This window comes from Varroa destructor, unplaced genomic scaffold (genome assembly GCF_002443255.2).
Source record: "Varroa destructor unplaced genomic scaffold, Vdes_3.0 BEIS01000001.1, whole genome shotgun sequence".
NCBI classification, from domain to species: Eukaryota; Metazoa; Arthropoda; class Arachnida; order Mesostigmata; family Varroidae; genus Varroa; species Varroa destructor.
Window position 1 is genome coordinate 37,452,538 of NW_019211454.1, and position 24,668 is coordinate 37,477,205.

The 24,668-nt window shown below is 37.6% G+C and overlaps 2 protein-coding genes across 10 annotated transcripts; one reads left to right on the plus strand and one right to left on the minus strand.

Annotated features, from left to right (window-relative positions):
- Nucleotides 1–118: 118 nt before the first annotated feature.
- On the plus strand, nt 119–19,952 carry Taf13 (TATA-box binding protein associated factor 13). Its single transcript, XM_022788486.2, has 4 exons — nt 119–260; nt 18,324–18,442; nt 19,078–19,231; nt 19,646–19,952. The coding sequence occupies exons 2-4, from the start codon at nt 18,395–18,397 to the stop codon at nt 19,795–19,797; spliced, it is 354 nt and encodes a 117-aa protein (XP_022644221.1). The 5' UTR covers nt 119–260; nt 18,324–18,394; the 3' UTR covers nt 19,798–19,952.
- Nucleotides 3,451–18,016, minus strand: LOC111243244 (signal peptide peptidase-like 2B). 9 transcript variants are annotated; one of them, XM_086977431.1, is made up of 12 exons: nt 17,887–18,016; nt 16,829–16,945; nt 12,409–12,542; nt 11,303–11,512; nt 10,217–10,412; nt 7,262–7,401; nt 6,272–6,428; nt 5,868–6,016; nt 5,107–5,339; nt 4,525–4,708; nt 4,096–4,192; nt 3,451–3,530 (listed from the first exon to the last, which is right to left on the minus strand). In XM_086977431.1, the coding sequence occupies exons 2-12, from the start codon at nt 16,893–16,895 to the stop codon at nt 3,475–3,477; spliced, it is 1,623 nt and encodes a 540-aa protein (XP_086833557.1). In that variant the 5' UTR covers nt 16,896–16,945; nt 17,887–18,016; the 3' UTR covers nt 3,451–3,474. The 9 variants fall into 9 exon arrangements, 8 of the variants coding, with proteins under 8 accessions (XP_086833557.1, XP_022644211.1, XP_022644212.1 ...); XM_022788476.2 differs by lacking the exon at nt 17,887–18,016 and having other exon boundaries at nt 16,829–17,880; XM_022788477.2 differs by lacking the exon at nt 17,887–18,016 and having other exon boundaries at nt 6,308–6,428; nt 12,409–12,724; nt 16,829–17,880.
- Nucleotides 19,953–24,668: the final 4,716 nt, after the last annotated feature.

The window sequence follows — 24,668 nt, forward strand, 5'->3', positions numbered from 1 at the left end:
GAGCGGCCGCGATTGTCAAGCAGAGACACAGAACCTCCTCACTCGACAGTTACACAAAGCCGACCACCTACGCCCTTGTCCCGCATGATTTGCCTCTTGCAGTCACCAACAACAAAGGCGAACAGCCAGCCTGAAGATTTGTTGTCTGAAAAACGAGTTTTTGCCGTAGGCGTTTGTGACCGGTTTGTTCATGTCGTGGTTCGACGGCTTTGTGAGATAAAGAGAGCGAGAGGGATGACTCGAGGGCGAGGGCGGCTAAGGTAAGGGATGCGCCGGTACGCCAATGGGAAAAGCGATTTTCACAGGAGGAAAAACTTACTGATTATACATTGATAATATAATTGAGTACAGTGCAAGCGAAAGAATCGGAGTAGACAAATGTAGATATTTAATTGTGCCAATTAGTTTTAATACTGAATAAGGTGAAGTCGTATAGTAAGTATGTTATGGAATACCGTTGAGACCGAGCAAATTGATACGTATGCTTCAAAACACACTAGCATAGAGTTTAAGCTGTGCCCTTAACCGTAATGTCTGTTGGGTGTATGTCTGTACGACTATGTGTGGTTAATGCAATGAGTGCTGTTAAAAATTCTATAATAGTATATTCTTTATAAATAATTCCCATCTCATGCAGACCTAAAGAACCCGCAAATTATGACTGAAATATAGTGGGTGTTAAATTCATTCTTTTTATTGTTGTATTTTCCCTCATTTCTACGCTATTTCGAGGCTCAACATGATAATAATGGATGTACGAAAATATATATTATATCAGTTTTGTTCCTTTGCGGACACTTGGTTTCAGAACCAGAATATCCCGTTCTAAGCTCTAACAGATCCGGCGATGACAGTAGATGGTATTCTAAATCGATTGGCACCGATTTAAAATACCACTGTTCCACAACATTCGGGTCCAAAGGTGTTTTTACTAAGATATAAATAAAAAAATTAAAAGTTGAAAAAGTGTGCCTCTCCGAATTACACAAGGGCGTTGTGTTTGTCGAAAATGGCACTTATGACGACATAATAGATGAATACTTACACCTCAGCTTCATAGTCTTCGTCGCAACGGCTTGTCCTTTTGGTTATCCTGAGTTGGCGTCATCAGATAAAACCAGGAACCGCCACTATACATAAAGCTGTTAGTATTATATTTCTGTGCGGAGTTAGTACCGAATGAAGACAGGATTTGATACTTGAGACCCTTACTACTCCGTCCGACTGCATGATGCAATACGTGAGACGATCGCTAATCGACAGTACCATCACACTTCGGCAACTTCATACGTTTTGTCAACTAGTAATAACGTATCTGAAGGATACGTAATGTAACACTACATTGTAGAGGCCATCCTTTTATGGTACCCAAAAGGATTTAGCGCAAAGCCGATGAGCTATCGCCCAATGCATACCGCATTATTAACATAAACATGCTCAGATTCTCTAGTTATTAACAGATACCAAGCTACTTTTGTAGAGCGCAGTACCGCTTAATTAGGCTTAGCTCTCCAAGTACGGGGTAGAATACAGAACGCATTCAACGAGTTGCTCCCACGCGATACATGATGTGTGGTCCAACAGTTAAGCTACTGTTTACTTCTACCATCATACGTAACGACGAACGATGATAACATTCACACAGAATAGGCCAATGATGAACAATGCAGACCTTAAACCGCGAAGAAAAACAATGAAAATTTCAGTCTTTATTCGGCACACGAAGCAGTTACGTGAAACAATTTTGTCGAGCATCTAATAGATTTTTTTTTAACGAGAACGCCAGCAAAATTTTCAAATGATTATCGCTATTGCAACCTCTGGTTAAAAAAGTTACCTCTTTTGCTTTTCTCGTCCAATGTTGTTTTAAGGCTTACTTTAAGTACTATAATGTGATATATTTCTGCACGTTGGTGTGTTATTAGTGACTGCCTTTTAAAGACATAAACGCAATTGCCATTATGTAGCTCCTGCAAACTCTTCAAATCATGTACATGTCCATAACGGATACATTAAAAACTTGACCTTTTTACACCGGAGGCGGCATTGGAAGCAACAACTGGGCTGCCAGTGGTCGAATTATAGACGCCAGTAATCTCGCCCATACTGTTGTTTTTCTAATCAGTATCAAGCTTAATTAGTGATAGCGGCGTTTTTCAATAAACATAAGTAGACAATCTTTTTTAGTACACATAGTCGGGACAGACTGGCTATTTCCATTAGATTATTATGGTTCATCATTAAAATTATCATTGGGATTGTTGCTAGCAATTCTATTTTGATCATGAAGCATATCTATATCCTGTATTTACTAAACGCAAAAAAATGGTGGTGGTCTACATAAAGCTTAACTTCACTTTCGTATATATTACATTCATTACCATATATGAAATAGCGTCGACAAACTCGGTCTGATGCACCACATGTTTTGTCATGCGCGTACGTACTGTAGGAACGTCGATATAAAACCCATCGATCAGGATTTGATATCACATCGCCCAAGGATACTTATCAACGGGTCATGAAAAAACATAAAAGGGTGGAACTGGGTTTTCCACCAACTGACTTGGCAGCAACGATAAGCGCGAAACTAAAACTCACCAACTTTATTGGACCGGTTGAAAAGATTTTGAAAATATTATTGAAGTTGTACCGGCTATGATAGGTGAATTACTTACTCCAGTCCCTACGAACGTTTATAATAAAATGTTCGAAAAAGTAACCCTTCATGCTCTGTAAAATCTAGAGAGAGTGCTAATATTATCCTGAAAGGATTACCGTAGAAAGGTTTATCCAACTAAGTTGAACGGTTCTGCCGGATAAAAATGCATTTTCAATCTCAAACCTTACAGAAACGTAGGAAACACAATCATCGTAAGTCTTGCGGAGACAGTTCACTTTACGGTGTTGTCTTGCCCAACTTCAGATTGCCACTTTTTTTAGTTCAATGCAAAACCTGTCACGAGCGGTTCTTAATAAGCCTATGGTGGCTCTGTTTATCGAATGAGTCGCAAGTACCGTCAGTAGGGGGTGTTTGAGCTACTTGATAAATGAGAAAAGGTCCTTGATGATGACTGCAATTGTTGAGGTCTGTATACTGCTTTACAACATCGAGTTAGGCGTTAGTTAACGTGGCCGAGAACGTAGGCAATACTATAATCGAAAAAATGTCGATTGTAGTATTACCTATGCGCTGGATATAAAAACAGTAAACTAATTAGTCAAGTTCATATATCGAAAACATGACTGCGAATAGTAATACAAAGGTCTCCGAGATATTCTCACTAGGTTATTGCTTTTAGTTATATACGTAGCTAAATGCCAAGTTGCGCCGCTAGAACGGTAATGCTTCATTAAATGAAGCTATTACTAGGCCAGATACGTGCCCATTTTTTAATCAGGAGGATAAAAATATTATTATTAAGGCATTTAAAGAGAAGAGCCCCGTAATCCATGTATCATACTGCATAAATTTTATTCTTTTTTTTCTGAAACTTTTTTGTTCCCGAGAAAATCTCCAGTCCAGACTTCTGAAATTAAGAGGCAAAACGCACCCGGCTCAGAATTAAAGCTGTAATTATTCGGTAAAAGTATTTCAATATAAAACTGAATGTCCTCCTCCTGAATACATATATGAAAAAGAATGTTTTCGAACCATCAAAAACCGGTAGCCTATGTGTACAATGCAATCTTCTTATTATCGTCAAATACAATTTTGCCGTGCCGCAAACATACAGAAATTAAACATCGAAAGTCTTCCCAGTTATTCTCACGTAGGTCACAGTATTGTATATATGGAGCCAATCAAAAGCTAAAGGCTTGTCGAATACCTAGTAGCTAGCCACCTTTGTTAATACTGGGCATCTCTATCGAAATTATGTACTCCCACCATAATAATGTATATAACATGCAGGCCTTAACATACATTTCGAGCAAAAATATAGGCCGAATTAGTGGTCTGCGCTTGCGCGCAATGATTCATTGACCAAACCATAAAAATACTCCACTAATAGTGTAACCAGCATCTTCGCTGAACACATATTATTTATCAATATCCTCCTGGTACTATGAGAGCTATAGGTGTAGCTTACTGACCGTGCCAAACCCGACTGATCAGAGCCGCTGGAATGAGTATGATGAATAATGAAGGTATTATGTAGACTAGAGCCGGTTGTGGTATATTCATTATTTCCTTGGCCACCAGTGACAATACGTGAAATCGAAGCAAAAAACAGAATAAAAAAAGCTTAATTTTTTATAAACATGCATGCAAATCTTGACCCGAATGGTGACTTTCGTAAGGTGTATTTTTATTCAGAGAGTGGTTATAGTTCTGTATTGAGTGGCAAGCAGAACCGAAGAACATCCAGATTTGAGGCAGTTATTTTTTGTCTGGATCCAGGTGTTTCGCCGTAATTTGCCTTACTATGCATTTTTGTTTTACTAGCTGCAGACTTGTGTTATGTGGCGTCCTGTGTGGGGTTCACAATAGATGACATGAGCATGTAGTATGCAGTCGCTTACCTTGACGCCGTATGTCACGAGGAGGCCGAGAACATACGCTGCCATTGCCAAATAGGTGAACTTAAGCCAGTGTTCTCGGCGACACATCGCATCGAAGGCTCCAAAATAGGCTACAACAAAACCGGGTATAATAAAATCGCCCATACCGATAAAGCCCTGAAGTGGCCCTGTACACTCTGGATAGCTGTACACTCAAAAAAGGCAAGTATCTAAATGTAGAACGTCATTACATAGAGTTAAATTGAACTAATTCCATACAAGCCATCAATAGTGTATATTTAGAATATTTTCTTTTAATAAATCTGATCACACATGAACCGGTCACAATTTAATGGAGAACGTTATTTAGACACTGTATGTTACACTAAATATACACACGTTGAAAATACATATCATTAAGGGACATTATTCGAGTTTGTTCAACGTGTTGTTGTCTTCAAATAAGCTATTATCGTGGCAGTGCAAAGGTAAAATTTGCTTTCATATCTTGATTTTTGGTTATCTACAGACTCGAATGGTCATCTTTGTCTTGCCTAAACCTGATTCAAACGGCAAAACAGGCTTTTTTTTTGTCAAACTTACTTTGCTCCATAGGTAAAGGGTGGCATTTGTAGAACCATCGGCATCTGTTCGCCATTAGTGCCCCTTGCCACAGCCTCCATGACGCTCTTACCGTCGTACGTGAATAGTGGTGTCACGTAAACCATAAAAAAATCATATAGGGCAAGGAGTACGGCAATCACGACGGCTACAGACAGCGAGGGTAGTCGAACGAGACTTATGAGCCATATACACATAGTAGAACCCATGAAGTTCTGCAGTTAAAGTAAACGCAAGAATGAAAATTCCACCAGCTGTACGAGAAAACCAGATCTTGATACAACAATTAGCGCATGACCTCCGAACGAATTATTTTCACCACTCTCACACCGCATGCACGAATACAACTTTTGCTCAAAAGTGTCAATGGTGACAACTTACTACCAACTTACTTGACAGCACTAAAAAATTTCACGCATAAAAACAAAAATCATAATAATAAACTTATTTTTATAGCATAACTTGAAACTCTCCTTTCCATAGTGAGCTCGAAATCTATTAGGTTCGATATTTCGATATTTCGCCATGTTGACTAAGGAACGTTGCCTTTGTGTTCTGTGTAATGTTATTAAACAAGCTACAATCCTCATGGACCTTTTAGCCTATATATGTATATATTGACTTGAACGAAGAAAGCGTTTCTTCGATTGCGTTAATCGCTGCAAATAGAGAAGACGATGATTGTTGCGTACGAAGTACTACTGCGAATTATAATAGCCTGTTATTTCAAAGAGAATACGTACATGCAGAAGCCATATTTGGGTGTACTTGGTTCGGTGAATATACCAGACAATCGCCGACGTAACTGGCACGGCAAGAAACAGAAGACGAATTGGATTACCCCGGCTAATGCAGGGTAATGGTACGTTTCGATTACCGGGAATGTAAGGGACTTTAACCGAAAAACGAATTAGTCACGATTTTATTTCTCTATGTTAAAATGTCGTTAGTTTTATTGGACGTATTGTCTATCCCTTCCTTAATTTGTAATGGTATTCAACGGTAATCATCAAATAATCATGATAACTACTGTAAGCAGAAAGTAACGATTGTGCAAAGTTGCTCGGATCCGTTTGCTTGCTTCCCCGTTTTTTTTATGATATCTGCTAAAATAATTTGCAAAATTTTTTTTACGGAAATACGTTACGAAATACTAAATTGCTTGTTACCACGCCGATGTTACCAGTAACGATTAACGGTCCCAATAAATCGTCAAACGCCATAATGAACAAAATAGGAAAGCCGAGGTTGAGTATTGTAAGTGTCCAATTGAAATAGTACAGCACCAGCAGCATCAGGCAGATCTATGAAGAAAAACAAAACGACCGAAGGAGAGGAAGCAAATGTAAGATTAACTATCGCGCAGACCAATCGTATAATACGCGGGTTCGAATCTTTTGAAGTTACGTTTCTGAATGCGCGTAGGAAAACCAATAACGATAGTCTTGCAGATGATTGGCTCTGTAACTTAAGTTCGAGCATACCAGATATGAGCAGTCCTCTGCCTATCTCATTCCTCTGCTTTGGTTTGAGCAACACTCTTAGGTACCGTTAAAGTAAACTATTTTTTTGCGGGCCAAACGTGAGCCTCAACCCATAAAAAATGACCTTTACCTCAGCTCGGTTCAACTGGCCCCATTTCTGCCGAAGCTACCTGTTACTATGCCTCACCTCAAACTAACCTGGATTTTCGCTTTATACTAACCTTACCACTAGCGGTCGATCTAATCGTTTGCGAACTTTTTTCAGAAGCTCATATGTAAATATTGTTACATATTGAACTTAATGGCATCGAGACAACATCGAAAAAAAAACGCTAACTTTCATTGGTCATTTCGATCGGGCACGGTTGGGTTAGATTTATGAAAAAGGGCGGTCAGTAGATTTACTGTTGATAATACGACGAGACACCTCGCACCGGTTGTAGTATTGTACTATTATCCGAGACGCAAAACATAGTCATTGCTATGCCTTAGATAACTGCAGCAACAAATCATATCAAATAAGATCATAGTGTAACGTATATTATCTATAAGGCAAAGTGAGCAGTTCGTATGTGATTACTCCATTCCAAGAAATGAATGGCTTCTTAATTGTACTCTGCTATTCCGTTCTAACGTTTCCCTATGGTACTCACTTGCTGCAGTGTTACTAGGACGTAACCTAAGTTCATATGAAGCATAACGCCTTCCCATCTGCCCAAAAGTCGAATAATTTCTGACTTTTCCATCGACCTTTGGCGTTCCTCTTGCCGGTGTTGCACGTAATAAAATTCGCCTTGCCGCAATTGAAGTATTTATTAATACATATCCGTATATATTCAGTAATTGTGTTATATAATATCAAACGTCAAATTTGGTTTATAGTGTACAGTTTAGTTGGCAGCCAAAGATAAAAAAGGTATAGATACCACTATCTTGGTACCATTTTTCACCGATTTCGTTTTACCTTATGTGGCTAATACTGTTTCAATTAGACGATCCTACTGATGCAAATGTAAACCGGGAATTAAATTATGGCTTAATATAAAGTTTTGGACACGAAAAATTATCATATATTATTTTTTCAAACATAAAGAAAAACCGCTTCAGATAGTCTTGCATCACTCTTTGCTAGCACTGAAGACATTCACTATTTTCAATGATTAATTTTACCATTCTGAAAGCTGTTTCGGGACCTATTAAGCTGCACATACTGTATCAAAAGCTTCCATATTCCACCGTAGCGATTGCCACTAGCCTAGAACGGGGCCAATTATATATCTAAAGCTTGAAACGAAAAGTAGATATTTATTGTCCTACACATCGTCACCGTTTACCTTCAGCCTGTTCAAACTGTACTGTAATATATTTACAGTAGGTAGTACCTAAGTAGATCATAGGTATATATTACCTATGATCTACTTAGGTACATCGAAATAGCCCCAGTTTAGATCTTTGCCAGGCGAGCTGTCCTGAATGATGTGGCGTAGGAGACGCATAACTGCTTGCCACTCCGTTGGGCGGGGTTCGTATCGTCGAATAATGGGAGCGGATGGGCGAGTGGGTCGCTCCTCCGCAGACGATTTACTTACAATGTGTTCTGCTGCAATTCAATATTGAAAAAAACTAAAATTCTAAGTGGTCTTAATTATCGCTATTAGCCACCGATATCAGCTTTTTCTACCCTGTGGGACGTTACAATGACGCACCTATTGACTTCTTGTCGCTACAAGAGGCCGTTTTGCAGCACCAATACAATCAACCGGCATTGTGGTGGTGCTGTAACTAATGTAAATGTCTGTACATTACATTATACAAATTTTGTACTTTCATGTATCGTGCATGAAAGGTTTGCGAACGAAAATCAGCGCAATTTTTCCAGGTCGGTTTCTACATATATTCTGAATTTCCAACTTCCAGGCGATTTAATAAGATAATATATTTAATAAAATAAAAAGTTCACTACACATCTAGTCCAGAAATTGGCTAAAAAGATTGCGAACAGTGTTTATAGCTGAAATGGGTCTAAGTAGCGCGAAAATATCTTTCATCTTCTGGGACGTCTTTATGTGACTGACAATTTAACACAGTTTTTCGAAAACTTTGCAGTATGGGCACTCTGCAATTCGATTAAAGTGACAAAAAATATAGGCAACCTTAGGCTTTTCGTACAAAAGAGCCAAGGTCCACTTCTGCTACCGCAGAAACTACAACAACAAGATTTACCTTTTGGAAAACAAGTACGACTATATATATAAAGTTTTTTGTAAACTTTATATATATAGTTTTATACTTTCGATGTGTAGGCTTGATCTGATGATTAAATACACTGCTGACGACACGTGTAAGAAGAACTAATTTTATGCATACAGTTTAGAGAATCTCGATGCCTCTAATATAAACAAAAGGAAGAATTTTAAGCTATTGCCCCGTGACTAGCTCGGACAATTCGTGTCGGACAATTCATTGTAAATTTCGTGCAGTTTTTTTTTCCTAGTTCTGCGAAGTTAGCGCAAATTTTTATCTCTAACAATAGCCCTTGTACTTATATTGACATCGGATATAGTACAGTGTCTTTTCTAGAAAACAGCGGTGGAAAATTTTTCCGAAAAAATTAACCGTTTCGCGTTGATTATTTGCTTGGAAAGCCGGGCATTTAGATAAAATTTCAAAAGGCGGGACACTAAGTAGGATTGCATCCGAACTATAAAGTTAACTATAGCGGGCTAACGATAGTAGTGTATACCAATAAAATAAAAAAACATCCACATCGGAACGAAATAGCCTAAACCTAGGTTGAGACCGAACAGGTTTGAATTCGATTCACACATTTCATTTCCCCTTTTCAATCAAGGTGATAGAATAGTAAGATGGGGTCCTGGATCTATACATAATGAAATATATGTGCAAATATCAAATAATTCAGTATTTGAGCTTTGGTTTTTATACACCATAAACTTGGGCTGATTTTGGCCATATAAATCTTTGGTCTCCTATGATAAGGGCTATGTAAAGACCGGCAACAAATCGACAATATTAAAAAGACGTGCAATTAAGCGCTGTAGGGTGAACTTAAACATACGATTGCGTCGAACTAACTAGCTACGCACGCTTTTTCCACATATTACAACCTACGAGAAAGATGATTTTCACGGTGCACTGACATAGCCCCATTTCTGACTAGAGTTATACTTCTATAAATTGGAAATTGCAACTTTCTTAGAAAGTTATAATAATTTCCAATTTAATATTTTGATATTTTTTGAAACATGCTTTCAGAATCTGGTGGTCAAACTTAGTACACAAAAACATTAACATATAATTTTCCGTCGGAAAGCGAGCATGCAGTCTTGCGTAAGTCGTTCTCAGTATTAAATTGCTATGGTTATATGAGATCCTTCATGATAAGCTCTTTATCTCTGGACAAATAGTCTATTTGTCACTTTCAAGATGTGGAACCGTAGTTACGCTCTTTAACAACTCAATACAACCCAGATTGCTTTTTGTTCCAAGGATGAAGTTTTCGGGTCAGTATTTGCACTGCCCCTACATTCTGCCCCAGAGTACTATTCTTATTCAATTAGAATCTTCAGAGTCATCGAATCACTTACGGTCGGCTTTGAGGTACATTTTTGCACTGCCAATACCAAGGATGAGCAAAGCTATAACGCAGAAATACATTAGAGCTAATGTCTGGCTCGCAGCCGTTTGCGCTACTACTTGCACTTCCACGAAGCCCTCTGGATGAGTTGCGTTTTTCGAAAGCAGATCCAATGATGGACCATGTAGCGGATTGTATATTCGAATCTAAAAAACGCAGACACATTTTAATGCTTAATTAGGACAAGAACTTTCGATCTTATGTCGTCGTGCTTTGACTACACGAAATACATAAGGTCGTTTAGTATACAATGCAAGAAACGTTAATTTCAAACTTTATTTTAGTAGGATCAAGTATGATTTTATTAATTGTATTTTGTTGTTGTTTTTTTATGAGTCCTAGTTTTTCGATTATGGCTAAAGTGTACTCCTAACAAATGGTGACTATGGTGAACTAGCTATGATTTACACATCTATGACTACTAAACAAAGCTAAGCAACTCCTACTGCACGACTACGCACTCAGGAATTGCGGTATTTATTTGTAAATATTTGGTATTGTAGGCTCTCTGGAATTACGGCAGAACATTATCTTTCTTAATTTCAGCAGTTTAATATAAAAGTTGTTCAAACCTCGACTTCGTTCAAATTCTTTTTGTCAATTTCATATATCTTCGTATACCATACGCTTACAACAGCGGAACAAGAAAGTACCAACTTATATTGAAAATAGAGATACTACGCTTACAAACAAGCGTATCATTTACTAATCGAATTATGTTGAACAATCTCAAAGACATGACCAAGTGGTATAACTACCAAGAGAACGTATCGAGCGCGCAAAAAAAAACATGCCTGTTTAAACCGATAAGGGTTACGAACGAAAATATGCCGTTTATAGAATAGAACATTTTCCATGTAAAATAAAATTGACCTTTAACTATTTAGATGATGTCATGGTCAAGTTAATGTCATGTTAACTCGATATAATGCGATAAATAAGCGTGGATTTGCAAACATTACGTGAACGTCTCATCTAAAGAGAGCTCATGAGAACCTGGTAATATCTACTACTGAGTACCAAAAACACTACATACAGGGTTTAGCCTTAGAATATCAGTTCCCTTGTCGACCGAAGACAGCCAGGCGAATTCTGCTAATAAACTCTTACGTAGAACATTCGCAAGCGGTAGAAATGAAACAACCGAATCTGCATCCGTCTTATAGAGTATTAGCAGACTTTTCTTGCGACTTGTCGAAGTCGAGGCAGATTCGAGAAACACACGAAGATCTGTCCAGTTTTGAAGCTAAAAATAATCACCCTGAGCTAGACAGTGAATTTCTGTTCAACATAGCAATAATCATAATAATGATATTATTCTTAAAATAGTTTAGTAATAGAATTAATAAATATACAATATTAGTGTCTTAGAAATTGATGTTTCTACTTTTCTCTTGCGATGAGGTAGAAGCTGGTAAATCCAGGGAATTGCCACTAGAAACTGCCATATAATACAGCGTGCATAACATCTCTGGATAGTTAAAAAAAAGCCTCTTAACAAAGGAGTTTCCATCCTACATCTATTTCTTTTCATGTCTAGCAAGAGGACGCAGATTACTGTAATAAAAAGCGAATTTAATTGTGCAACATTTTTGCAACAGCTTTTTATTTGTACATTTAATATCTTTACAACATCTGAGGACAGTGTCGATATTGTTACAACATTGTTACAATACTAGATCATATGATTATATAGTTTGCGTATCTACTGCTGCCTTTACAAGCATGGAATCAAATGAGTCTTGGCTTATTATCTATATATGTGCCTTGCAGTTATCCTTATTGGTTTGTATTTAAAACAAATAATCTGCATAATTTGCTCTAAAACAACAAGCGTTCATTTAAATGATTCACTACTATGATACGTTCTAGTAATGTGAAGACAGCTTTAGGTTTTGCCGTATTTTATAATTCGGTATAGATCACATGTTTTCAGATTAAATATTAATGTATTTTCATATTTACAATACAGTCTTTACATATATCCCTATTTAGTAACCATAATATTTCTCGTACATGGAAGTAAATAGCATTATAAGGGGAAGTCAGAGAGGTGAGCCATTTTATGCCGTTATTGTTTGGTTAAATATTGAGAAGTTGTAAACAAGCAATAGCCAGTATCCATACAGATGTAATACTAACCACATAAACCGGTACAGTGCCAGAGGGCACTCGACGACGATTATCTTCGACACATAGAACCCCTTTTTTTGACGGGATAATTATCACGCCTTGATGTAAGCCGGTTGGCGCCGCCACAGTTGCTGTTCCGCGTACTACACAAAGACATAACAGAAAAAAACCAACTTGACACATCGTTTCCCTACTGGTACTAGGAAACTGTATCCACATCGGTAATACATAAATCTGTCATGCTATTAATCGAGACGATAACTTAGTGAAGCTGGCGTAAACACGTTTTGCGTGCCGAAGTTCAGTAACACCTGTAATTGGTGAACTAAATACCAAGAATAAGGGCGGTTTCTGTTAGAGAGGTGACTCCACGATGCTGTTAATAACGAACCGCATCGACACGAACGCTCGTTACATACGAGGTTTTGGAATTAATCCTTGATCCCGCTAAACTGACTTTGATAAATTCTGTTTAATTTAGGACAGGGCGAACGCTTTCAGATCCGAATCTTCTCGAAAAGGCTTTTACATGGAGCCTAACGCGAGAGACAGGTATAATCATATCCACCCACAGTTACTTGACAGACGCGAGCTTTCAAAAATTCTTTTTCATATCAATATATGTAGACTGCAAATTATTACATACAGAACCACGTAAAAATTTTACTTAATCGGCTGCAAGCTCAGGCGTTCCGGATCTAGCTAGCTGCTTTGTTGGTTACTAATACCTGCACAAGAAGAAGAATTCTGTACAAGATGTAGCGAACCCTGCAAACGGTAAATATATTTATGCAGTTGATACGCGTTGTATGCCACGTATGCGTATCCTTGTTTTAAAGATTTGGCAAATTTGAAGGCTGCCCGTACAAGCTGATTCAATATAACATTATCAAAAGACAAACCACAGAACGAATGCAAGGCCCTATATATACAAGTACTATAAATAAGATTTACTTAACACTAAAGTGTAGCAAAACTAATATAGTAGATGAAGATACAAATCCAGAGTTGAAAAGAAACTAAAGATTATAATTAAAAATTCGCTTGCAGTTAATCTCTTCGAACTACAAGCTTACTATTCTTTGTAACTCGAAATCATTTTCCTTCTTGCTTGGTTCATTGTTAGCCTACTTTTACCATATTCTGTATTTTACTCATACATTCTATTTGCACTCGTCTTGAGAAAGCATCCGAGATAGAATTATTGAAGTTGCAACGATATAAGCTGAACACCGAAGCTCACATAAACCACATACAAAAAATAAGTTTATTTACTTGTAACAGTCAGAAAAGCAAACAGTACGTTCTGATATAGCTTCAAGTGCTCGTTGATTTACCTAGTTAACCTAGTTCCACTGCTGTTCTGGCTAGACATACGAATCAGAGCCACCCACTTTCGACTCTGCGTTCCTCAAAAAAATCCGGCATGTTGATTTGCCTTATAGGAAATCAGCCGCATTTATAGTACCATAGGCATTTGCTTATCTTAAATATCTTTCGCCACAGCCTCCACGACGCTCCTGCCATCGTGAGTAATCGTTATTCGTACGAAAATAATGACGGAATTATAGACGCCTAGCAGAATTGCAAATACGACAACAATAAGGCAGCCGCGTAATGCTTATAAGCCAATATACATAATGAAGTTTCGCGGTGATAGAACACGCAACAGCAAAGAACGCCCAGCTTACAGGGAACACCCTCGTGGTCTATTATGAAAACATACCAATTCATAAACGAGTAACTACTTAGATTTGCTTTAACTAAGAGTATGTAATTTTTGCACAAATTTTTTGTAACAATTAAAAATAATCAGATAGCACGGGCAGGTGGGGAATTGGGAGTATGTATCTCTAAGTGATGTCAACAGTGGTAACGACACGCGTTCACCATACAGACAAACAAGTGTGTTTGCAAGCAGTGTGATAAGTGCTTACGACAGTGCGAAGCTTCCTACATAAAAATCAAGGTCAGGAAATATAGACACGATACATTAATATTTGTATGCTAATAGGCAATGTAGCCTTTTTCGCAATATTCATTAGCAACATTGGATTTATATTGATGATTTTAATAGAAGATCTATAATTATATTCTATATTAGATTAAAGCTGTCGGCATCTGCACATTACGGTTACCAGGTAAATACATTTAACTTCAATACAGTCAGAAATTAAATTGTGATCACTATTATCTGCCATTACTCTAATAATTCTTCATTATAAAACAAATAACCCTTTCACTGTGTAATTGGTCCAATCAAGAGTTCTCGTTACAGCTTAGGTTTATATACGATAATAATCAAACCCACAAGAGCTTATCCTGTCCAGCCTTTGACTGTTGTGTTTTTATTTATATTCGTTGCTGTTTTTTTAACATAGTATATGATAAAAACCTATGTTAAGTTTAACTGTGCACTTACTGGCAACATTACTGTAACTGGCAATAGTATCGGCATAATAAAAAGGACAAACAAAATGTCTGTGCGTCATTCTGCAGTGATTCATTAACAAATAGTAGATTAATGAAGCCTTTGGTGACTAACGTTTCCAATAGAGTGTCAAACGCGAAGGCGAATGTTAAAGAGGAACTGAGCTTAAATACTATCATTATCCAATTGAAAGAGTACAGCACTAGAAGCATTAGACAGGTCTACAGAAAAGAAACAGCAATACCGGCAGTAGTAATGGAACGAGTTTGCGCCATGATTGCGAACTCCCATTAACGATTCCAATATACAGTCCACCATATATGTGTTAGCTTTCTTAGCGAGGAAGATAACAGTTTCGCTCTAAAGAGCTCCATGCCACCTTCCTCATTATAAATGGCACTCAGAAGGGGAGCCAACACCTTTGATAAGCAATATTTGCCTCAAGTCTGCGTGAATCTTGCAAAACCTCTCAAATCAAACGCAAGAGTCAACTAGGGCAGCGCCCTGGTCGATCTAAAAGGTACTAGGACCCGGTATTTTTTTACTCTGTTATCTTCCTCGCTAAGAAAGCTAACACATATAAGATGGACTGCGTATTGAAATCGTTAATGGGAGTTCGCAATCATGGAGCAAACTCGTTCCATTACTACTGCCGGTATTGCTGTTTCTTTTCTGTAGACCTGTCTAATGCTTCTAGTGCTGTACTGTTTCAGTTAGATAATGATTTGAATCCTGTTCTTATAGCTAAGCTACCTAGTAAAACAAGAACATTTAAAATAAACACCAAAGCATTTAGAGATAAAGCAAAGGAAGCATTGTTACAAATCTTCGAGAAGGCACAAACCACAATTTAGAGACTCGAAACCTATTCTGAAGATATGCAAACAAAAGGCTCCATTTCAAATATAAGATTGAAATCATCCAAACAGATAGACAGTTGATAAAGAATGATTCTAAAATAGAATAGTGACCATATTTCAAGAACTTTGACGAAAAATATAATAAGTAAATAGCTTAAAGTCGTAACGTAACCACTTATACGGCAAGCAAAAGATCGTCGATCCGATAAATCATACGTTTTCATCCTTATCCTTGATACAAGCTTGAAATTAACAACCAATATCAGTTTATCATGTAAATCTCTACGCTAAGTTAATCGTTTTTCATGAAAACGAAAATTCACATCAATTTTCCTTAGGTGCCTGATAAAATAATTATAACATTTCGTCCTGCAAGCTTTTCTTTACCTAGACGTTGATATTTATGATTTCACATGAATTGTTAAGCTATTTTGAATTGAGTGAATTGTGGCCGAAAAAATCTTAGACCTATAAGATGTTTATCTACGAATAGAGGTTCCGAACACATGTGATCATATTGATCACGTGGAGTTCTGCAAACGCACTTCTGGAACTGGCCAAAAGGTAATCGACAGAAAGTATAAGCACCCGCCTGTAATACATTACTTCAACAGTGTGACTTTTTTTTGTTCAGACGATATTTCCTAAACAAATATGTAGAACCTTGTTTGTGCACGAAGACTGCTCTAGTCTTTCGAAGTTACTGATGGACTGTCATTAAAACAAAGCCTGCGTTCATCCATAGTGGAAATGTATCCTAAGAGTCTCAAGCTTGGATGATTTCCATTTTTATTTGCCTGTTGCGGTTTGCCATCCGTCGCTGAATGCTCACGAATCTACTTAATCATAATTAAGGTGTAATTATAAACGAAAAATGATAGAATTTTCTTTAAAGGGCCAGTAAAACAATTACCATTCGGTAAAAATAAATTATTCTTTTATCCACAACCAAAGATAGAAATCCTGTCATTATGAAATGCAAATGTATCTCACGGAGTTTCCTTTTCGTAGTGCAATAGAATTAAGTGTTTAACAATCGGCCTATTCGAAATTTAGAGTGCCAACTTATTACCACTACATCAAACAACGAGATACAGCTTATTTGTCTTAGAATTCTGCGGCATAAAAGAGCACGTACCTGTTATCGTCCAAAGGGTCTGTCTAGATTCGATATATCTTCCGCTTCGAACAGCCTTACTAGACATAACGACGAAGTTGTCACTAGTCACGCGTCAGGCGCTTTAGTGAAGTATAACTGTACAAATCAGCTTTAAGTAGTAACGAAATACTAACGAGCCTATCGAATCACATTGGTTCATTGTTTATGGTACATGCTGAAGAAATTACTGGAAAGGTGCGCGAGGGCAGTACTTCTCTCAACTGTAGCACCCCCTAGATCTCGAGCCATCTGAGTTACACTTTAAGCTAATTTGAAATTAGTGTCTTCAAGGCACAAAATACCATTTTGACCATTTCTTCGGTGCGTGCCTATTCTATCATATATGACACATAAATTTCAGGCATATAAAATGCATAAGAGAATCGTGACCAAGTTTACACATAGATTGCATAAAATAATAGACACAGGAAGAAACCGGGGAATATTATATAAAGATAGGCTTTCATAGCGGACAGCGCCTCCCTAATCTTAATAAAAAAAGTTGAGGTGGTCACACACGCACAGCGTCAAACCAAAGTGCTTGCATCGAGCCTAAATTGCTGTCATGTTTTCATGTAAGGCCTCATGGTTTACACGAAGGAAGTTATGGTATCGATTTTGATAACGTGAAAAAACGTGGACGCATTGTGCTTACGAGTCAGTGCCCAGTCATAGGGAAGTTTACAATACTTGAGAAAAGGTTGACCTCTTTTTAATGATACACGCAAGTGTGGATCTACTAGGTTTCACTCGAAAGTATCCACCTAACTGATACTGGAGTTGATTTGACCATGAAACTTGGATGGGAACCACAGTCATAGTTTTCATTCGACTTTTTATAAAGTACTTTTTATAAAGTACTAGGTAGATCAGCCGCTGTTAAGCTTACTACAGACCGACGAAGTAAATAAAACGCTTTTAGCGTAGAATATTACGCATTCGAATTTAGGCTATGCATGTAAACAAAAGCGAATGCTACATTGTGTCTGCAATATTTTTCCTCGATTTAACGTTTAACTGTTTGTTCTCATACTCACAAAAATATACTGCATTCTTAAGTGTAATTTGTCAACAAACGTGTAAATTATCTTGATCTCCATGACAAACAGTCAAAGGCCTATGGCAGTTGGCATCATAGTAATATGATAACGTATGGTAGGTAAGCAGTACGATAGATACCTTCCGTAATGTGTGTGCGTGAGGCGAATATTGAATTCTAGTTAGGGTTAAATGCATCGTTTTCGTTTAGGTATCACCTCATTATAATACATTTAAAATCCTTTTCAGTTCGCATACATCCTGTCGGCGGTAGGTGCTTGTCATAAATTTCGCAGTAAACATTTTTGAATAGAATGACCGCCACTTTTTGAGCACGAAGCTTCTTTGCTCAAAAAGCTGTTGTCGTCTGCTATAAAAATCACGTATGTCAATAAACAATCCTATTCTATATTGTGTTCCAAACCTATGTGTTAAGGGTCTCCGATTTGTGGATTTTATTGAAAGAATTTGCCAGTGTTTGAAGTAGCTCTTCTCAATCCTACCGAAATGGCAGACGATTTCGACTATGAAGATGATGACGTAATCGACACCCAGGTAAAATCGACACCTTTGTTGATGAAATATATTATTATGTGAATACTAATATTAAGAGCATGCTTTATTTTCTCTATATCTATGCTGTTACCCTTATGGTCATTGATTGTTTGATTATGTATTGACAAACTTCAGCTATCATACTATGACTGATTTATCGTGCAAATAGTTGAAACACTGCATACATTTCAAAACAACTTATGTCCAAAATACAATATTATTTTTTGAAATAACTACCAGAAAATAAAAACCATTGTCATACAGCCTTCATGCACAATACTAACACACCGTAGCTTACTTTTTTAACGCCTTCGTTACATTTTAGTAACTATAAAGTAGTTCCTTGAGAGTACTTGTTCGATTTGTTATGTTGCACTTCATTTGATAAAGTAGATATCAAGCAATCATGTGCCTGCCAGGCCGGAGTCGCTCAGTTTTATTACTATGCATACGATGTGAATTAAAAATAGGATAAATATTTCTAGATCTAGAATATTGTTGATGGGATTCGTCAATTGTTAAAAAGAAGTTGAAAATGATCGTTTAAAAATCGTTATCTTTACAATTTATGAAATCACACTATATCCATGTATTTTTGTATTATACTATATAGAATTAACATTTTTATATAACAGACAGCTCAGCGGAAGCGTCTGTTCTCCAAGGAGCTGTGCGCTATGATGTATGGTTTTGGAGATGACCGACAACCGTACATGGAAACGGTCGATTTATTAGAAGAACTGGTTATTGAATTCATCACAGATTTGTGCCATCGCGCCATGGAGATCGGTAAGTAAAGAGGCTTTTGTTTTGTTTGGCGCTGTTGGTGGCGGTTTCGCTGATTTGTTCGAATTAAGGGAAATTGGCTTTCTACGGAGTGATTTGACAGAAAAATGCACACACATAACTGAGTCTTCGGTATTGCGGTGTTTGGTATTTGTCCTTGGCAAAGGGGTCCTCTATGGTGATCATGGCCAAACTTATTTCGCATTTACTTGACTAATCGTGTGTTGCTGCAGCTTTTTTTCTGCTCTGGCAGAACAATATTCACTCAAAAGGTCGCATGAAACTGGAATTTATGTTCATATAATCTGTAAAGCTACGGGATAGAATCTTCGGAGAGACAAATGGACAATACAAGTTCTTTGCATACTGCATTATGTACACTATATCTGAATCGGCTGCTTCGTATACCATTTACAGGTAGACCAGGTCGAATTCAAGTAGAAGATATAATATTTTTGGTGCGGAAGGATCCGCGTAAGTACGCGAGGGTCAAGGATCTGCTAACGATGAATGAGGAGCTGAAGAAAGCTCGGAAAGCATTCGACGAGGTTAAATATGTTCAACAATAATTTTATTCGTGTTTTAGTTAAATTATGATCTGTATAATTTAATAGCATTCCTATAATGATAGGGAGATGGTGTGTAAATATATGAAACACACGCATAAATATTGTGTACATAGGGAACGAATTTAGTAATAAAACTCAATTTCCGAAGTAATTGAGATTGCAGTTTTATTCATGTGACTGGGAAATTTTTAGAGGAACTTAGTCTGTATTTTGTAAAATGAAAAAAGTATATATCTATTGTTTAGAATGTTGCCTTGCTGTTAAATCAGAACCGGTACCTACTTTAGGGTGTACATTTTGTAGCGTTTATTTTCAACTCAGTCGGAATTCATGGTTTTAGCTATAGAGCTTTAGAGATACCTTGACTTCAAGTTGTATGTAATCGTATGTTTTTAAACTGAGGGGCTGATATACAATCTAGGCAGAAACATATAGTGCGAATGAAAAATATACCTAAATGAATTTTCAAATTTATATTGGACTCTAACTCAAAATTACTTAATGTTGAAATTAGATACATTTAAGGATAAAGTTTCTTTCACATGAGATACCGGTTATTTAGCTTCTCAGCAAGCTGAATAAGGATCCCAACGAATAAAGTGCAAAAAAGTACGATGGAATTTACTCCGTCGTTTCTATTAACTCAAATTGTTCTGTGGTGTTTTTGAAAAGTTGAATGATTGATTTGGTAAAGTTTTGAAGCGAAGAACAGTTAGTTACACTAGAAATTTGTTTCGAAAAATATAGGGCTGTTGAAGAACCGGCTACATTTATGAACAGATAATAAGGGTCGATAACTTTCAATTTGCACGTAACTACTACTCAGCTCATTTTGAAATAGTTTGCAGCCTCTTCTTTCCGTAGTTTAATCACTTCGAGATTCGGACTTCTTTGTTTAGCGAGCTTTCTAAAAGTTATACTCCGTTTAGAGTTAAATATAAATTTTATGATTGCGATAGATTTTAATAACCAAATAGCGGTTAATATTTTCGAAACAATTGATCGTTTCTAGTGACGTCCTTTATACAATTCTGCGGCGGTACCCCTAAGATGAGCGACTGTAAAATCAAGCGAAGTTATCGTAGTTTTTTTAGAAAGTATCCGAGGTCAAAGTCATTACATAAATATCCAAATGTAACGCTTACTTCTACGGAAAAATGTAGGTACTGTGCTAATTGAATGGAGATGTTAATATCTGAGGTATGTTGCTCTACGAAAACACGTGTGTAGGAACCAGGGAAACCAGGACTCGTACGACGTGACGAACGCGAGTTTGGCGCTGTGAATGCCTTTGTAACTTTGATATACGCAGACGCCTCTTTAAGCAGTCATCATTCGGCTCAAATACGTCAGGTACAATGTCAAAGTCCAAAGAGAGCTGGCTTGGCGAGGTACACGCAGCAGAGAAGTGGAAACATCCATGGCACTATTTTTAGCCACAGTCGTATAAGTTTTTGTTCTGGTGCTATAACTGTTTTTGTCAGTGTATACATTCTTGATCTCAATGTGATAGCTACTGCCTAAGAAACTATTAAACGTGCGTAAGTGAAAGGAATCGGCTACTTCGGACTTGCGAACCAATAATTGGTTATTACAGTCGTATTGAGCGTTGAAACTTGGTGGTTAACGTATAATTAATGTCGTTGCTGCAAAATTGTTTTGTACAATCTTATTTCTTCCAATATTGGGGCGTATGTAAGATAACGATGTAACTGAATTCGTGTATACAAAAATGAGACATCGTGATCGCTGGAATTCTATATGTTGGTCCATAAGATGTTCATAATTATTGGTATATGTTGGTCCGTAATACGAAACTCACGTAATCTGTACCATACTGTGCACAATGTGTATTATTTGAAAAGTAAAGATCAGGGATTCCCTCTTTTTTGCCAAAAACGTCCCTGAACGCTACTTGAGTGCTTAATCGGTTCCCGCTGCCTAATCCACTCTGTTAGCATGTCTTATCAGCATCATACATTAGCTCCATCACCTGAACCATTGGTACGGCAGAACGTCGGTCTACCGCTGATGTTTTCGAAAATTTGTGTATCACTCAACAGTTCTTTTAGTTAGTTGCTGACGCATTAGTGTGTTGGAATAATCGTCACAAAGCGAATTACAGTAATATATAGCAGAACGTCCAACATTAGTGTAATATGCTGAAACTTAGTCCACCTTCGTAATACCTCTGGTTTAGCTGACTGTTATCGAAAGTGCAGATTATTGGAATGAATATCCCTAAATCCCGTTTGATGGAGAATACACAGCTTAGGAATATAGACTTCAACAGCATAGTGGTCATTGCCTGTTTATCTTATACTGGCGTTGTGTCTCGAAAACTATTTGCTGCTTATCTTGCATACCAATATTATAGTTGAATAGACGAATATTGGCTTAAGTTATTTTAAAATAAGGCCTGCGTCGTTTATTAAATTAATGGCAAAGCCGTGACTTAACTTAATGTGCAATACAGTGTAGAAGAAAAAGTGATTTGACAGATGTGTACCGTGTATAGATATATACATACATTATTATAAAAAATATAGTAAAAAAAATAAAATGAATGCTCTCAAACTATCAAGGGGCTTTTGCCCCACCCTATGCTTGACTACTTGAAATCCTCGACTAAAATTGATCTGCTGACATAGTTGAACAGGTCTCCTCTCTTGGTTTTCCCTTTTTATTTTATTTTCTAACGTAATATTTTCAGCTGTTCCCGTTTAGTCAAGTAATAAAGTTCCAGCGTTACGCTATAACCTAAGTGAAGTTAATCGAAACCAATAAAAACTGAATAGTCGTTTTAAATATTGGTCCTATATACGGGATTGGAATAGCAAAGCCAAGTTGCTCACGTTGCCTACCCGCGCCTGGGTCTCAACGGAAACGGGTGTAAATTTCGTAGCCCTTGATCTATCGTCTCTCGGTCGGGCCTTTGGCACTAGCTAAAGGTACACAAAAGATAGACTTTTATCGTAATGTGATTAGTGTATGCTCTGCCGTTAAAGAAGGAGCAGGGCGAAAAACAGATATTAGGCGAGGTAAGTAACAAGTAGAGGCGCGAAGTCAATTCAGGCGAACGAGGTTGCCGTTTGATAAAATGCCTAACGGCGATACCGGACATAAAGATCGAAACATAGGTGTGAATAAGGTTGAAGTTCTACTAAAACCTACGCCCTGCTAACAGGCGCTGACGTCCTGCGTAGATTCTACCGCGAGGGCCACCCTGTGGTTACGGTAGCGAACTCAGATTAAGGCTGACAGCTGCCAGCATTGCAGGTCCCTTGGATTTGGTCGGCCTCCGACATCAAGGCAACTACCCACTCAAGAGTCCTCTTTCCGTATTTGGCGAACCCGAGTTCATCGATAACTGTGGTAGAGCAGAGCTTTCTCGAAAGATCACTTTGCGATTTTTGAGCAATTAAATTAATTCATGTTCCCACCTTATAAATGTATAAAGTGTTACTGTTTAGGCTGCCGCGATTTCGAGTCATCTCTTTACTGAGAAGCCGTCTGTTGATGCGATCGGCTGTATTTCCTTTTAAATGAAAATGCTTTTTAAACGCTATGGACTGGCTACATCAGATATCTGGGATATTGGATCTTGGAATCCAAACGAAGCAATCACAGCACTAATCTGGTCGGACTCTTATTGGCTAGTTAATGATGTTCCTAAGGGTGGTATTGCACATGCTATCAGTGTCTAGCTTGTGCATGGGTTCTACCATTTTAGCTTATTTGACGAGAACGAAGAAGAAAAAGCGAGATAAATGCAGATAAAGTCAATAATATAGCATTTTGAAAAGTCTTGAATACCTTGTTGAGAAGAGCTGGTTGTTCTATTTCAGCGTTTCTATAATTTTGTTTAATTCGATTTTGAATGTTCGTTCAGCATATATGTGATCTTTTGATGCATTGATTGAGTGAGCCATTTAGTAATTAGAGTCCTTCCATAGAGTAGGCGAATGGGGCATATCCTCTTAATCTTAATACAACTCTGGGCCTTCTAATAGACTTGAGGCTTTTACGACTGGCAAAAAATATATAAACATATATTTGATAGAGTATTAATCGTAGATACCGCCGGTACTGCCAATTCAGGAATATTTATGTGCTACGTTATAGTTCTAAGAAGCCAGAATAAGCCCAATTACTCAGATCCCGTTCCTACTGACATTCGGTCGTGAGTACTGAGTACATAATTTGGTGTACTTAATTCCTTTGAAGGATTTTGATTTATGACGTCGGACAGTTGTTTATCAGATCCCTTTTTTTGAGGGAATTTTCCTCTTCCGCAGTGTGCCGACCAAATCGATCCAAGAGGAAGCTAGGTGATTACTTAGATCATATCAAATTTAGAGGCCACAGTCGCTCGACTTCGAGCAGCTGTCTGTTGGCTGTTCAAAATTGATTTGGAAAACATGAGAGCCTTTAAATGGCTGTGTGCCTAAGGCGAATGGCTGCATAGTTGTAAGATGATTGGACGTTATTCCAGCCTGTCTCTCTTAGCCGCTATACTTTTAGTTAAATTACGAACAGTCGTGCATTGCCAATTAATATTCAGGGACAGCCGAAGGAAATACGCTATAAGGAAGGCGGAAATAGTGAAATATTGTGAGCTTATATTTGATTGCCTTATTCGATCCTGAGCTAATAATTCAGCTAATAATTTAGTTCGTCGATTTTCATTAAGGGCTTTGTCATCGTCATCCATTTCGTCATCTTTTTTTAAATGGATTGAGTTGATTTCGTTAAGAAGCAAACGCACTAGCTTATACACAAAACCGAAACACACAGATGAATACCGGCAAGGAAACACATATTCCGTAGTAGGTGGTAATGTTTCAGTGCAGCTCGGCAGCTCAAGTGGT

Excerpts from the sequence above, each read along its gene's own strand:
- LOC111243244 (XM_022788473.2), bottom strand. The coding sequence starts at position 12,618 with ATGTGGATACAGTTTCCTAGTACCAGTAGGGAAACGATGTGTCAAGTT. Across the intron at positions 11,513-12,408 it reads GCACTGTACCGGTTTATGTG|CTTCAAAACTGGACAGATCT; the intron begins GTTAGTATTACA and ends GATTATTTTTAG. Across the intron at positions 6,429-7,261 it reads TCCTAGTAACACTGCAGCAA|ATCTGCCTGATGCTGCTGGT; the intron begins GTGAGTACCATA and ends TTTTCTTCATAG.
- Taf13 (XM_022788486.2), top strand. The coding sequence starts at position 18,395 with ATGGCAGACGATTTCGACTATGAAGATGATGACGTAATCGACACCCAG. Across the intron at positions 18,443-19,077 it reads ATGACGTAATCGACACCCAG|ACAGCTCAGCGGAAGCGTCT; the intron begins GTAAAATCGACA and ends TTTATATAACAG. Across the intron at positions 19,232-19,645 it reads CCATCGCGCCATGGAGATCG|GTAGACCAGGTCGAATTCAA; the intron begins GTAAGTAAAGAG and ends TACCATTTACAG.